A 16,481-nucleotide genomic window follows, 5' to 3' on the forward strand; every position below is an offset into this window, starting at 1 on the left:
ATCATAAAAGGGACAGACAGATACAGAGATTTCCATTTATAGGCTTTAAAAAAGTCACACAGACAGACAGACAGACAGACAAATACAGAGATCTCCATACAGATGAGCACAACAGGTATTGCATAAACGGAGGGGCATTGTTTCCAACGGGCATCTACAGAGAGAGAAGGAGAAGGCGGGCAGGGCACTGTGTCAGGCCCCCGGAACTGGCAGGAAGAAAACGTACACTGTGGGAGCCAATAGCAGACTGACTCAAGCCAGGTGCGACTGCTTAAATCAACCATCCCCACACACATTTTTTATTATTTCATATTAGCATGTAAATTGTCTAGGGTACTGGGAAGGTCAACTATAAATAGAAAAGACCAATTATTTTAGCTAGTTGGCATTAACGAATATCGAATACCATTACTGAGGTTGGTTCATCAAACACTGCTTCATGACACTTAACCAATCCAAGTGCATCAATATCATCGACAAAAATTAACTGTAGGCTATATTTATACTTTTGTCACAGACCTGAAGTTTGCTTCAGTAACTTACTCTTTGTTGTTACATTCAATCTGTGAATGAAACTGGTTCTAGTGCCCGTTGGACATATGCCTGTTCTGAATGGACCACTTAATTGCAGCTTTATTAAGAACCGCTCATCCAAACAAGTTCAAACTTGATAGTGCATTTCCCTGGGTCCCCAGCAACACACCTGCCAAATGATGTCTTCGTACAGTGTTCGGTTTTCAAGATGTATGATTGTATACATGTATGTAATAATAATAGTGTGGATGGGGGCCATTTTGAATTTCAGGATTGTCCCTACATGCAATTCCTCTTATACAGTACATATATATGATACTAAATCAGTTGAGTTTGTTTTTGTTGCAATTAGTGTGAGGTCAAGTGACATTATTAGTGGACTAATTACATTTTGTGATATCTTGTGTTCAATTTGAAGTTTTGGCGAAGGGTGGTGTTAGAGGCAAAATAGTCTCTCGAGCCAGACTGTTGACAATTTTCAAAATGATTCGGGAGTAAAGTGGATGTCCCGCCTCCCACCAATTCAATTTTGTCTTTGCAGTCACGCAAATTTTCAAAATAATTGAAGCATATACAGGTATAGCTTGCTTAGCAGAAATGAAAATTCTAAAATATGTTTTAAACATATTTTTGAGAGCCATGTGATCACCAAAATCAGTGGACCAGTGACCAGTGAACAAAAATGCACACAGCTACAGTAGTGGCATGGCAATCCACCAGAGTGCAAGTGTACATTTTGGCATATAGATGGCACCAGAAGAAAGACCAAAATTAGTGTTCATCCTGCCGTGAGCATGAAGGTGCACAGCGAATTCCATGACATGGCCATGACATTTGGTTCCATTATTCTCACGTAATGTTCCTTTCTCAATTGACTTGCTAAAAGTCTGTCCACTTGTTTTCTCTCCACATGCGAGAGAAGTAAAAGTGTAGACATCATTGATCGTAGAAGCATTGGTGTATAGCTTGAAACAACGGAAACAGGAACAAGCCTGATCTCTCAATAGTATCAATGATTCACCTGCTGTCTGTGCCAGCAAATGATGCATTGTGCAGTACAATAGATTAAACACTGCTCTCACAGTCAGAGAATAATAATAATATAAAAATATTTACAATTGTGTTTCCTTGTGCAAATACTATAAAGATAAGAGATGAAGTGAGTAAAATAGCTGGGAAATAATTATTGGAAACTAAGCACAAATTAAATGAGGTGAAGCAAAATATGCTCAGTTATAATTTAACTCTGAAGACTATACAAATGGAAGCAAATGGACCTGTAAGGATTTTAGCAGAAGCTTATACACAGTGGAATAGCAGGTAGCTGAATTACAAGGCTGGGAATCTGAAGTCTAGGGTACCGCTTGGATGCTGTGGATATGCAATATCCACTGCTTATTACTGGAGGAAGTAGGGATTCATGGTCAGGGCTTAAGTAAGTCTCATAAACCATCACAGAATCCATTGAAATGCGCATCCAACAGCTCTAGTGAATGAGAAGCAGTTACAGTATGCTAGTTTGAAATAGAATTCATGAGTTGCTGACCAAGGCTATTTAAAGAAACTAGAAAAAACACAAGTCATCCCATTGGGCCCTGTTAACTGGTACGATGTGACTTCTGAGCTGCAGAGCACATGCAGAATCCACCATATAATAAGCCTACTGAAATGTACGGTACCTGTGGGCTTAAGTGTACAGTTCGCACTCTAAACCTAAGAGGAGGATTCTTCAGATGGTGACATTTTAGTTTGGGGCCTCCTGGTAATTTGTTAAAGGTGCTGTAAAGTGTGTGTGTGTGTGTGTGTGTGTGTGTGTGTGTGTGTGTGTGTGTGTGTGTGTGTGTGTGTGTGTGTGTGTGTGTGTGTGTGTGTGTGTGTGTGTGTGTGTGTGTGTGTGTGTGTGTGTGTGTGTGTGTGTGTGTGTGTGTGTGTGTGTGTGTGTGTTTATTTAAGTAAGTGTTAAATAGCTCTGTACTCCCAAAGTGAGCATTGCTATAGAGTGTTTATTCAGTAACTAGAGTCTCCCTGTCTCTCCAGCTCTTTCGTGAACAGAAAATATATTTTCAGGTTGGGATACCAATCAGGAAATACAAGATACAGATAAACATATTAAATTGGAAGTGATGAAATAAAAAACATGAGCAGAAAATACAGGGTCTGGAACACTATAAAATGCCTCTTGGTAGCCTAGAGGGTAAAGAAAGAAAAAACAAAGCAAGCATGTTTTGCAATATGGAAAGTCACCACTTGATGTCATCGTTGCATTCTATACTGCAGTGAGTGCAGTCACACTGGCCGTTCCTCGTGGTTTACTTGATCAAAGTGTGGTTTAGATGGTCCATATTGATTATACAGCGTTGGTGTGAAGTCAGCTGATTTCACACTGCTGTATGAAGCCCCCTCTTTTACACAAAGCAATGGATTCATTAGGCTACACATTACGGTGTGGCCCACCACACTGTTTGATTTTCATGTAACGTTAAGACGATTTGTTGTCAAACGTTGGTGTGAAAGGCAGTTGTGTTTACTGGAGTATTTCCTATTTTCAGTACTTTTACTTACGACTCAACGCATTGCACACAAGTTGTGAGCTTGTAGAACTGCTATTTTCAAAAAGACTAATACATTTTGAAAACTTGTGAAATGGGACATTTTGCATAACTACTTTTACTTTTGGTACTGTGGTATCCGAACCACAGACTTTACTATGTTTTGGTAAAGGTTCTACTGCACTTTTGTAGTGGCCAACAACGCCATATTGTAGTTAATAAGATGTTCCAGAGGTGTGTATGAGGTGTGGTTGAAGAATGGATTGAGGTATCACTCCAGTCAGTGAGGTTACTTGCATCCGATTTATTTCATAGTACAAACAGAGTTCCTATGGACCCTGAGGTCCCTCAGCCAGCTCCACAGCCTGACGGCTTGGAGTGGCACACACACTAAGTTACATTTCATTCCATCTATATAGCAGTGGCCACATTTAGAAAAAGAGGAGATACATGTGTGGGTGGGTCAGCCTTGAAAGGTGAGACCCCCGCCTAGTATCACCCATAGGCTTGGGTGATAGATACTAGGCTCCTATCTGTAGGTGAAAGTAGACCTGTGAAGTGAAGTAATACTAACAAATGGCTTAGATTTGTATGTATGTTCATGAAATATACTTCAGTACTTTAATTAAGTCCATTTTAATGCCAATACTTTTGGACTTTTACTCAAGTAAATGTTGAATTCCAGACTTTTACTTGTAACAGAGTATTTCTGTATATATTGATACATATATTGATACTTCTTAAGTAGCTACAAAATGTGAGTACTTTTCCCACCATTGGGTCCACTATGCATGCACCAGAACCATGGATGGACAGTGAGTGAGCCGACGTAAAGTTAAGCCTATGCCACTCCCCTTTATATCGTCTAAGCCTCCCGTCTCGAGTAACGTCTCGACCGTTGGGACTCGGATACATGTGTAAAGAAAAAGGATGCATCTAGCATGTAGTGAATATCATAATCATCGATTTGACTAGGTATACGTAAACCTCAGATCAGTTGTCGGTGTCAGCTGTCAGTGGGGTCGTACACTCGATCTGTAGCCTACTGCATCCTCCTGCCTCCAGTTCCCACTCTCCTGGAAAGGTGAAGCTCATTGTACTGTACACACAGTAGGATAGTCGGCTAATATGAAACGAATAACGGTCAAATCGAAGGATGAAACTTTAATCGAAATGAAGAGCGCAGAGGATTCTTTCCAGACTGGAGGTAGGCTAAAGATTCATACATCATGAACGTTAGCCTATAGGCTATTATGTTGTATTATTATGTATTATTTGGATGATTCTGAATTCATAAACAGTAGACGCGTAGCCAACCTGGGGGATGTCAAGATTCAGTGCTGAATCGAATCGCTGATCGTATTTGCATGTATCATTTCTCAAAGAGTAGCTAAGTCACTACTACACAAAGGACTTCAATTATGCCCTCGTGAATTTAAACGTGAATTTTACGTAGGGCCTATATAGTATTAGCACTGGTTCTCTAGCCCTGAAAACACGATTGTCATGACAGACGAGCGTCATGTGAATGTGGCTATGGTTCCCAAAACTTTTTGGCTTGAGACCCAAAAGAGAATGACCAGCTACTGAAAAAAGCCGATCTACAAGCTCACAGCGCATTGCGGTGCGATGCTTCGTGAGCTTGTAGATCTGTTTTTCTCACTATTTCTTAAACATTTGTTCTTGAATTCATGGAATTTCTTAGTTAAAAAAAAAAAAAAGTCATGAAATTCGTTTGAAAAATCATTGAATTTGTTTTCAATTCATGTTTTTTTTTCTTCATTTTTTGGTGATTTTTCAATGTTTTGAAATAATAATAATTAAAAACAAAATGTAGGAAACAAAACATAAAGTGATATTTACTCGTGACCCATAAAACTGTGTTCGCGACTCACAAATGGGTCCCGACCCACTGTTTGGGAAACAGTGGCATAGCCTGTAGGCCTATATATAATAATTAAGAGATATATTTGTTACTATCATTTATAGCCTAAATGACCATGTTTAGAGAAAACCTGTCGACTTTGTGCGTGATGACGTCACGAGGGAACACATTTTTGACTGGGAAAGTTTTGGCCTTGAAAGCCTTGAAAAGTTTGGATTAATTAGGCTAAAAAAGTGCCTATGTTTACCAGGAAGAGGACAATAATGCAACATGACTTCAAATTCCTGGATAATCTGCATGGCTGTTTGATATTCAACACATGCAAACAAAGGAGTACATATTCTAGTTTATGTTTTGCTCATTTGATTTCATTATAGCTTTTGTATCAAATCACAGAGCACCAAGGACTAATCTTATCTCCAATCCTTTCATTTGAGGTTTGTTTGAGCATCATGTGAATTCCCTTGAAGCTTGTGGTCTGTGTGAGGTCCCAATAACCAGCCTAATGTAGGTCACATTAATGGTTAATAAACCAGCCTGCTATTATAGCTCTTTTGTGGCAGAGATGCATACAGACATGCACATTTAGTTTAGGCTTTAAAGCTCCATTGCGTGATACCCGGCCCCTATCAATAAAAAAAAAAGTAGAATTGCAAGCGGAGGAAGTAGTTAGTTTAATTTGCAATAAAATGTATTATTACCCAGTGCACTGATGCAGATCATTGTCATCACCATTCAGCTAAAATGCAGTTAGATATATAATCTTTCGCTAGAATGGAGGCAGTGCAGGCCCATGTGTACATAATTTGATTGTATTTGTGATGTAATTAAAACCCTTTACCTGGTCTATGGCCCCTTAAATTAAAGCAGTCTGTACTGCAGGACAGTCATAATTAAATTCCTAATCCAATGTGCTATTTAATTTAATTTAACATTTCTAAAACAGCAAAAATAGCTCACAACATGACATGTTGTAAATTGGCAATTCTTTGCTATTTGTCATATGACAAAGTATAAGGCTTAATGCTGCTGTCCGCTTGAAAGGTGCAAATGTATTGTAAAAATGTTTTGGTTCTGGTAATGATGTATTGTTTAGGTGTTGAAAGCGTGGGAGTCCAGGAGCATGGTTATGCATGTTTGTGGCATGAAGCTACCGGGGGAGGGTCTTGACTCTTGACCATACTCAGGGTCACCCTGAGTATCTTGGTCTGGGGGTGCAGAAGGTGAATACAAGAACACTGGCCCCGAAACACACTCGCCCCGGGTCAAATCCGGTGACCTCGGAGCGGTCGCCGCCAGGTATTCCAAAACGTAACCTCAGTTAAACTATGCCTACACCTAACCTTATACAGTATACCTAATCTTAACCTAAGTAAAACTATGCCTAACCCTAACCTTATTCCTAACCGTAACCTCAGTAAAACACATACAAGAATACAAGAACCGCTGGGGGCGAGCGGTCCGCGGAAACAATGGGGGCGAGTGTGTTTTGGGGCAAGCCTTCCGGTTACCCAGAAGGGGTGTGTGTGTGTGTGTGTGTGTGTGTGTGTGTGTGTGTGTGTGTGTGTGTGTGTGTGTGTGTGTGTGTGTGTGTGTGTGTGTGTGTGTGTGTGTGTGTGTGTGTGTGTGTGTGTGTGTGTGTGTGTGTGTGTGTGTGTGTGTGTGTGTGTGTGTGTGTGTGTGGGGGGGGGGGGTTACTGCTGGGACAGGTGGATGGATGGGGTGTGGAAGGCCTTAAGCCTGCAGCACACTCCAACCAAACATGAACCTCGCTACCTGCTATTTGGGCATAAAGCTTTGCACGAGGGGCGATTAATGAGCGATTAAGTCTTTGAAATGCCAGCTAAATTGTGAGTGAAACATTGGGTTCAAATCGGATGGATTATCTTGCATACATGCGCAAAGTGTGCCTAGCATTTCCATATCCAGGTGTAAACAACCAAACAGATAAGGCATAAAGGAAGGTCTTTAAGTAAAATCCGGCGACCCCAGACCGGTCGGACCCAAAAGTCTGGTGACCTCGGAGCGGTCAGACCCACAAATCCAACGACGCGGCCGGGGGGTCCCTATTGGGAAGTAACTCGAACAGTGCTGAATTGGCTGAAGCGGACTTGAGCCACGAGAGGCACCGGCCAGTGAGTCGTCAGGCGAGCAAGTCGCTGTGCCGAACTTTACGAAGACGACGCGCCTCCGTTGTTGTAACTGTTTTTTGCCTAACTACTTCCTAACTTAATGTTAGCGGCTGTAGTCTGTTCTCACCAAGCAGACCAAGTGGTCGGCCTTGCTGAGGGCGAGCGTTCAGCGCCAAGTGATTCACTGGGGGAGAGTGTTCCGCGCCAAGCGGGGCGAGTGTTCCGCCGTTGGGGCGAGCGGGCAAGTGTGTTTTGGTTTAACGGGTTAGGCGGCCACAATATATCATTTGGGGCAATGCAGCTGCCTTGTGCATTATACAAGGTGCAACATAGTGCATAGGCATAGCGCGGTGTGAACAATAGGGCCCGAACTTTGTTGAGCAAGGGTAGGTCAATAAGAAAAAAATGACGTCATAAGAAGTTTGGTGATTCTTGCACCCCCCAAGATTTTCTAACTAGCCGAACAACTCCCTAGCTGAACATTGTGTGTGATTGGTCAGAAGTTCAATGCGCTCCTGAGTTTATATAGGAAGGGGGCGTGTGACTGAATAGAGAGCAACTTAAAAACTGTCTGGGGTGCACACAAAACCCAGAAGTGGTTTAAAGTGAAATGCCCCTTAGTTGTGAAGTTGTAACTTTCAGAGATATTGCACAAACTGTCTTTAAACACAAAATATAAATTGTGTTACACCAAGGCCAGTTATGTCTCCCATGCACAACAGCTGAAAAATAGTTGGCAGAGAAACAAGTTTGCAGTTTAATAAAATTTCAGCTTGCATACCATTTATCCCTCCTAAGTCAGTTAAAGCATATTTTTTGGAAACAATATTGTTTTCTTTAGCCTGGAAAGATAATCTGTTAATCTGTAATGTTTCACAGATTTACAGTGTGATGCCCTGAAGTGAATAAATAAATAAAAAAGGTGTAAAATCACATCTACATGAGCTATTTTAGGCTTCCATTCAGCAGAGTGACTTCAGGCTGTGCATTAGCAGAGCATAACAGATACGTTTTAAGTACTGGTTGAATCCACTGCAACACATTTATTTGACATGGAGGCCTGGAAAAAAACAAATTATGAGCAAAGTACAGGCTACATATTTGGCTTACTTTCCATATTTCCACATCCACAATCTGATTATTGCAGATTATTATTATTGTTGTTGTTATTGTTATTTTGTTCAAATAAATGTTTTTTCTTTCTTATTTTTTTCTCAAATAAACAATTGAAGTATTATGATATATACCTTCAACAGTTCTAGTTGTCAACATTCATGGTCTGATTATCTGATATCTTACAAACCTGGCACCCTTTCCTCAAAGGAAATTGAAAAGAAAGATTTGTATCAACATTATAATGATGTGAAGTGAGTTGACAACATAATCTAAGGTCTTGTACCCTTTGTACAGTACTGTAGGTCTCAGTTAGTTTTTTCATGCTAGTTAGTAAGTGATGTTAATAAGGACATATGTCTATTTATATATGGTGAGCTTTTTAGGGTTAATAGACTGTTCTCACATCAACGGCTTTGTTAAGGGTTTTATCAGCACAGACCTTCAGGCACATCAGTAGGAGCCAGAAAGAATGAACGACGAGAAAGAACAGGAAGGGGTCCTTCTGCACATCAGTGTTTATTGTTTGGACTAAATTACCTTGTTAACAGTGGCCCATTCATTGACCGATAGATTCATTTCGATTGTTAAATTGTGCCTATTGAAGTTAATGTTGTCTTTTCAACCAAATACACACTTGGATTTATAACTATTTCATAATTATCCTGTGGCGCCTCATTGAATAATACTGTCAGTAGTGGCCTTTAATTGGTATTGTCCACAGCGTGTACATTTTCCCTAATAGCTTTCAACATTTTTATTGGATCTGACACTGTCTAGTTCTGAATGTCCATGTAGTACTAACTCTATAATACAGTAGTACTATGTAATTACTAACTGGTCTGAGACTAGTGTTGATTAATTCCAAGCCTCATAATTCATTACTGTATTTGGCATGCATTATTAGATGCTATTAAAAGGCTGCGCTGCCATTTAAGGTGATTTCATTCTAGGATTAGAGGTCTAATGGGTGAAGTCATCCTCCACTCTCAGATAGGGAGAGCTAAAGGGTTGCTATGGAAACTGACCCAGTAATTGCACTTCACTTTGATGCTAGCATGATACGAGGCATGCAGAATGTGACTCCGTCCTGACTCCTGTCAGACTTCACCTTGTAGAGCCTTGTTTTATAAATGCCAGATTATTTTCACTAGACTGAAATACATACTGTAGTATGATGGTGTACCCTAGCTTTCGATCAAAATGCTATCTAGTATAGCAGAGCACTACTGCATTGTGGATAAAATAAATTGTGTTAGCTTATTTGTTTGTACTTGGTTGTATGGACAAATATTGAAATGAAGAAAACAGTTTTCAGTTTGTGGAAGATGTATAACAGTTGTAGTTGTCACCATTTTGGGGGGAAATACTATATGCTCTACTAAAAATGACATTTTGAACACTGGAAGGGTGTTTTTAAGAAGATAAAGCTCTAGCTATTCTATCTTTGCTGAACATAACTTCTTATATGAGTGTTGTGGTGTTGGTTTAAACTTTCCGGACATTGTAAAAAATAGCTAGTGCAGTACATCCTGGTGATAAGAAAGACAGTTTGTTTTCCTGGGGTCACAAATTAGCCGTGGCTAGAAACCCTATATGCAGCATGTTTCATTCATGTTATTGTAACCTGTTTCGATGTTGCTGTTTTTTTGCATTGTCTTGGACAAATAGCTTAAGCCAGTGGTTCTCAAACATGTTCATGTCAAGGACATATTTTGTTCCAGGGACCCCCATACAAGATTTGTGTTGTTATTTAAAAACATATTTTTTAAATTAGCAGATCTACAAGCTCACAACACATCACATCGCAGCATGCTGTGAGCTTGTAGATCGGCTATTTTCAAATAGCCGATCTATATAGGGTTGGTTAAAGTGGTTAAACTGAATTTGACACTATGTTAACAAATTATGCTGGGGAGTGGGACCCCCTGGAACCCCTCAAGGACCCCACTTTGAGAACCACTGGCTTAAACTATACAACCTCGTGTAAACATACTCCAGACAGAGACATCCTACTGCGACCCAGACTGTTGGCAAGGACAAGGACTTGAAGCTTGGGTCATGGCTTAAGACTTGCTTATGGTAGGCCTACTTGACCTGTGACTTGTAAAACTGTGACTTGGTCACACCTCAAGAGACACAGAGCACGATAACTATAACAATATAGCTATAAATATGTTCTAAAAAGTGTTTGAACTGAAGTGGATGGAGTTCACACCTCAACTGTAACGACAACTATAGCCGAAAATCCCTTTTATCACTTTTAAAACGATTTGATGAACGATAGAAACATTGACAGGCATTCAAATCCATCAGAAGGACATCTGAGATGCAATCGGCCTCGTTCACCCTCGGAAAGTTGTATTATCAACGGAGACGAGGAGACGATTATGAATAGTAAACTCTAGCTGATTATAGTGTAGACTGTAGAGGGACAAGAAGAGCAGACCAAGTACAGAGCCGACCCCGGGTTTACTGGGTTAATCCTAAATATTAATCGGATTATTATAAAATATTTTAAATACAATCATGCAATTCACTGCTGCTTAGAGCAGCAGTGAATTGAGGTAAGCATGGCAATAGAGATCACACTGAGCACTACGCTTTCCTGCCTCAGTGTAGAGAAAGCTGCCTGTAGGCCATAAGTGCCTGTCTGTGCTGACATTGTAATCTATGCTCCCATTGCAATATGTCCGTATTTTGGGGCGTGTGTTTATATGTGAACATTTTATAAACTTTAAATTTGTCTTTTTTCAAAACATTTTAAAAATAGCGAACACAAGCTAACAACGCGTCGTGATGTGACACGTTATGAGTTTGTAGATGGGCTATTTTAGCTATTTTTGAAACGGCTTAAGTGGGTAGTCAAGGACAATTAGACCGTCATAGTTTTTATGCAGCTCTTTTTTATATAGCCTAATTGTTGCGTTCTAATTCTTTGTGTGTCTTTAATGAGTGTATGTTTTTATGTTATTCAGGAGCCCCTAACAAAAGACAATTTTCATTCACTCAGTTGCTACATGGACAATAAAGTTTATATTTTTTTATTTGTATCTTCAATGTGAGAGTGACAAGGAAAAGGTGGGATGGAGGTCTAATAGGCCTGCCCTGGACTCATGACATCATTGTATAAATACTTTTTAGGTGCTTCTTGATTTTTCAGAGGAAGTTGCAAGATTGTTATCTTGCAAAAGAGGAAGTTACAAAAGTAAAAAAACAAACATGAGTCATACCACAACATTTGATTGTATGTAATCAAAACAATCCCTCAGTGCAGGTGTTTTAGGGATAAGGAAGGCTGGTGTCCGAAGATAGCAACTTTTGCACGGGAACGCCTCTTGCCCCTTGCAGGATCTTGGGGATGCTAGTGTACCAGGACGTGCAGGTGTAATCTAAATGAGTTTGTACAAGAGCTCCTGCCAAAATTTCAAGAACACTTCTATTTATAAAAGTAAATATTCCTTGGTTAACCTTAGAGATAACCTTTTAGTGCCATACTCTGTCCAGATAGTTTGTTGTCTTATATGCAGCCTAAGTAAGTAACAGCTTCCTTGGCTGAAACTTCGAAGTCACCTACTACCAAGGTGACTTTTGCGTTAGACCCAAAGACAATCGACTCAGTTTTGCAAATTGGTGAAGGGACAACCTTTACTCCCGTGTCGTTACGTTGCCCGTGTCGTTACGTTGCTACCACAGCAACCAATGCAATTAGGTCGACAGAATACACACAGCTGATCCGATCACTTACAAATAACAGTGTGGACAGTGACTCAGTCCTAAAGATCAGATTTGAGAAACAAATCGGAGTTGCCTGCAATCTGATTTAAAGCTGTTTGTTTTCACCTTCCTCTGTCGTTTTGAGTTGGCCCACTAGAGAGGAGCATTCTTCTCATTAGATTGTGTCATGGTGGCTTCACTTTCTTTTGTTACATTACAAGTTCACTCTTCTTTACCTACAGGGTGGATAACAAACTGTTCCTCTCTCTCTCTCTCTCTCTCTCTCTCTCTCTCTCTCTCTCTCTCTCTCTTTCTGTCTCTCTCTCTCCCTCCTATTAAGATGGTCTTGCAGTGCTCACAGCTTTCAGGATTAACCTGCACTCAGGTACGGGCAGATCAAGGGCTTTATGTGACGCCTGTCTGTCCGCTCTCACAATTGTCCTCACATTGTCCTCTTTCACTCCTCTCATCCCCTCATACTCGCATCATTTACTAATCAATTTGAGAAACGTAGACATTTGACTTCTAAGCAAACAAAGAAATACAAAGGTAATTGTCTTTATGAAGTAAACTTGCATGCATTTTATACTAACTTGTGTATAAAATGTGTATAATTTTATACACTGAACAAGCAAACATGAACGTCATTTTATTTAACCGCTCAAGTTCTATTAAAATTATGTGACGCGTTGTGAGCTTGTAGATCTGCTACTATAGAAAATCCTTTAAAGTTTTCTAATTGCCGATACAGATAATGACCAAATAATGGTCCATATATTGGTCTGGCCGATATATCGGTCCTGGAATCCATAGAATGTGGCTCAAAATAGAGCGCCGCTCATCCCTCTTCAGGTGTGTGTTGTCTGCACGGTGAGAGAATCGTATCCAAGTAACAAGTATCCAAGTAACAAGTGTGCTTCTGCTTCTAGCATGTAAGGTGTTTCTGCCTCTATGCTACTTTGCTGTGTGTACATGCTTATGGTGAACTCATTGACCCCATGCTGTAAGCTAATGCTCACTGTATCATGTGTCGTTAATGAAGGCTGAACGTCCATTTGTCGTCACGTCCTATCATGAATTAATTCAGACACTAAGAGAGAGAGAGAGAGAGAGAGAGAGAGAGAGAGAGAGAGAGAGAGAGAGAGAGAGAGAGAGAGAGAGAGAGAGAGAGAGAGAGAGAGAGAGAGAGAGAGAGAGAGAGAGAGAGAGAGAGAGAGAGAGAGAGAGAGAGAGAGAGAGAGAGAGAGAGAGAGAGAGAGAGAGAGAGAGAGAGAGAGAATTAATTGCATCAAACCAGCTGATTGGGTGTCCTAAAAATAAAAAAAAATCACTAAAAAAAAAAATCTAATCACTCTTAAAGAAGAGAAAATCGTATTTATAAGTCGTCTACACAACTTTACAACTTACAAGAAGAATACATTGCAACAATATAACTTCAGAAGTATAGAAAAGGCCACAGTCTTTTGTGAATATACCTGTATACAAATAAGGGGCACCGTTATATGGACCTTACAAAAAGCAAGAGAGAGACAAATCTTCATTAAGGCCCTCTGGATGCAATGTCTTCATATAAAAAAAAACATTTGCATTCAGCTTGAAGCAGTCTCTGATTGACATCACCCGCTCTACGCGTTTTAGTTATCTGTTCAATCAATGACACAAAAGGAAAGTGTTGAGACAGGATGTGTGCCTGTCTGGCAACAGGCACACTTTCAATTTGATTTTATTGCAGTTTCATAAGGTTAGGGTTAGGTATGTGCGTTGGTACTGTATGTGTGTCTATGTGTTAGTGTTTAGAGGTAGATCAGCTATATGGTTAACCCATTTAGACCTGGAACCCCATTACGTAACTATACCTTTCAAGCCGGGAACCCCTTTTGGGGATCTTGTTGCTATGTACAGTATATAGTAACATAATCTTTTTGTAATTTTTGAATAAATATTTGAAGTTTTTCAGAAAACTAATGTCAGGATTTAGAAGGCGCTTTTAAAATCGGCCTCAGGTCTAAATGGGTTGATCAGCGGACATGGAATGAATGTAAGTTGTAGTGTGGTGGGTATACGTTCACATCCTTTTTCCACACTTAAACATTTGTGTGAAAGGTTAAGTGGGTGAAGGATTCACTGCATGTCAGTGTCTCAGCAGCTGTAATATATTCTAATTGTATTTGAGTTATAATCATTAATAACCGAAACAACACGTTGCGACACATTGTGAACTTGTAGACCGACTATTTTTGTCGTGTTTGTGTTTCCCCAAAAAATATGGATGCTGGGGTTAAAATGGTTAAAAGTGCATTTATAAAGGTATTTAATGCTGCCATGTAAACACGTGAGAAGAGTCGAATCATTTCACATCCCCTTTTCAGTCTAATAATAGAGGGATGAATAATGGAAATATTGCCTCAGTTCAGATTGAGAAATGTGAGATTTGTGTCACTGGTTGTTTTAGTGAGAGCGGTGTTCAGAGGCAGCTGATACTGTAGGACATGGTGTGTTTGGTTCTTTAGCTGGAGGGGCTTGACATGACTGTCAAGTTTAATTCAGAGCTCACTGGGGCTTGCTGTCACGTCCTTACAGTAAGCGAGCAGCATATAGATAGATGGATGGATGGATGGAAGGATGGATGGATGGATGGATGGATGGATGGATGGATGGATGGATGGATGGATGGATGGATGGATGGATGGATGGATAGATAGATAGATTGACTGAGTTAACATACTTTATATTCTATCTATGTATAATATACATTCTATCACCAGTAAATATATGCATGCTGTGGCCGACACATGGATACAGACAATCAACAGTGGATATGACACTGATATATGTGCAGTGTCAGGTGTCTGCTGTCTAGGTATAATATGCCTAGACAGAAGACACCTGACACTGTATACTGATAATATGTAGTCTATCAACAGTGAATATAATGAGTAAAATACAGTCAACAATGAAAGTATTACAGCAGCTATCCTTAACAGGCATCTGACATGGTTCCGTAGTGTACATCCCAGCAGGCCATGTGTGAATGAGAGTCATTAATCCAAGAACAGAACAGAACAGTCAGGCTTGGATGTGGAGCTTGATAGCTACTGGCGCAAAGGACTGATGGTGTATGGCAACGTATGAATGTCTCATGACAGCCAGGCAAGTTCACAAGTTGAGAATATCACAGTTAAATAGGCCACTGTAATGTGTGTGTTGGGTTGGAAGAGGTTGTAGGTTATATAATATTGTTATGCAGGTGCACTGCACGTCCTTTTAACTGAGAGTGTAAAAATGGACCCTCATGGGTTCATTTTTACACTCTCACAGTTAAATTAACACTCAGTGTGGCCCTTTACCTTCAGCTTTTGTTGACTAATAGTCAACAATAGTGAATTCTAGCAGTTGAAGCCTTATCTGTCATCATGGACCTTATCTCCAGTTATCTTAAAGTTTCCATGCATGGAAATATCACACACACACACACAGGACACACCGCTGGCCTACAGCTCACTGTTTGCTCAGCCCAGGCTGTGATAACTGACTCTGCACAGCTGGGATCGGACCAAGAATGTTGAGACAGAGAGGACGAGGAGGGGGACAGAAAATAGCACAGTGCCCATGGATTTGCACGGACTCAGTGTGAAACTCCCACTGTGGAAGATATCCTCTGCAGACCTCTCTGAGAGAGACTTCTTCTGCTGCTGCTCCCTGCCAGGCTGCCAGCTAGTGAGGCTCATTAGAGAAGCATTCCTCTCCAGTGAGCCTCTTGGCCTATCAAAGAGCTTCTGTTGTAACACACACCAACCAGTCCCAAAAAGGCTCTCATTGGCTCACCTTGCACTCTGTCAAAGCCCTCATGTCGGCCGTGTCTAATCAGAGGCAGCTCTGCTGGTCTCGGGGGGTGGGCTGGAGGTACTGTGTCACTGGTTCTCAGCATGGGGTTCGGGGGACCCCCCAGGGGGTCCCAGCAGACTAAACGATTCACAGTTAAGAGTGTGTGGTTCTGAGAGTGTACAAATGGGGTTCCATTTTGTACACTCTCAGAGTTTAATGACAGGATTTCATTGGAAGGAGGCTGGTGGTGTCATCCATGCTTCCTTCCAAGCAGTGCATATCATCTGTAATGGTGAAAACAAGGTCTTCTGGAGCGGCAGCAAGCCCAGTCCTTGACCCCTCCCCCTCACTGAGCGCGCTCACTCTGTGCACGTTGTTCCAGCCTCCCCCACAGGAAGCGTTGCTGGTTCCCAGCATTCAGAGACAACAAGGGAGGGCGATGAGCAGAGCACTGCTAGTGCTACATGAACACATTCCCACTGCCAGGGCCCCCGCTGGCTTGGCCTGGCCTGGCCTGGCCAGGCCTGGCAGGGAGGGAGGAGGAGGAGGGGGGGATGGATGCTGGAATGCTGTGTGTTTTGGTATTAGGGAGGTGTGTGCACTGTGCAGTAGAACTGCGGGTGACGGGTCTGTCTGTGTGTCTGGCTCTATTTGTATCTGTGTCTTTGTCTGTGCCTGAATGATTGATAGTATTGTGTGTCATTCTCTCTGTATCTTTTGAAGGTG

General features: G+C 41.0%; 1 protein-coding gene across 1 annotated transcript in view; it reads left to right on the plus strand.

Moving 5' to 3' along the window:
• Nucleotides 1–3,995: 3,995 nt before the first annotated feature.
• The window catches only part of ano5b (anoctamin 5b), a 32,731-nt gene continuing 20,245 nt past the window's right edge, over nt 3,996–16,481 (plus strand). Inside the window, exon 1 of the mRNA XM_080435312.1 lies at nt 3,996–4,290. Coding sequence (XP_080291438.1) covers nt 4,212–4,290 — 79 coding nt within the window. The 5' untranslated portion in view covers nt 3,996–4,211. The remainder of the gene's footprint in view (nt 4,291–16,481) is intronic.

This window comes from Gymnoscopelus braueri (genome assembly GCF_963280865.1).
Source record: "Gymnoscopelus braueri genome assembly, chromosome: 1".
In the NCBI taxonomy this organism is placed as follows: Eukaryota; Metazoa; Chordata; class Actinopteri; order Myctophiformes; family Myctophidae; genus Gymnoscopelus; species Gymnoscopelus braueri.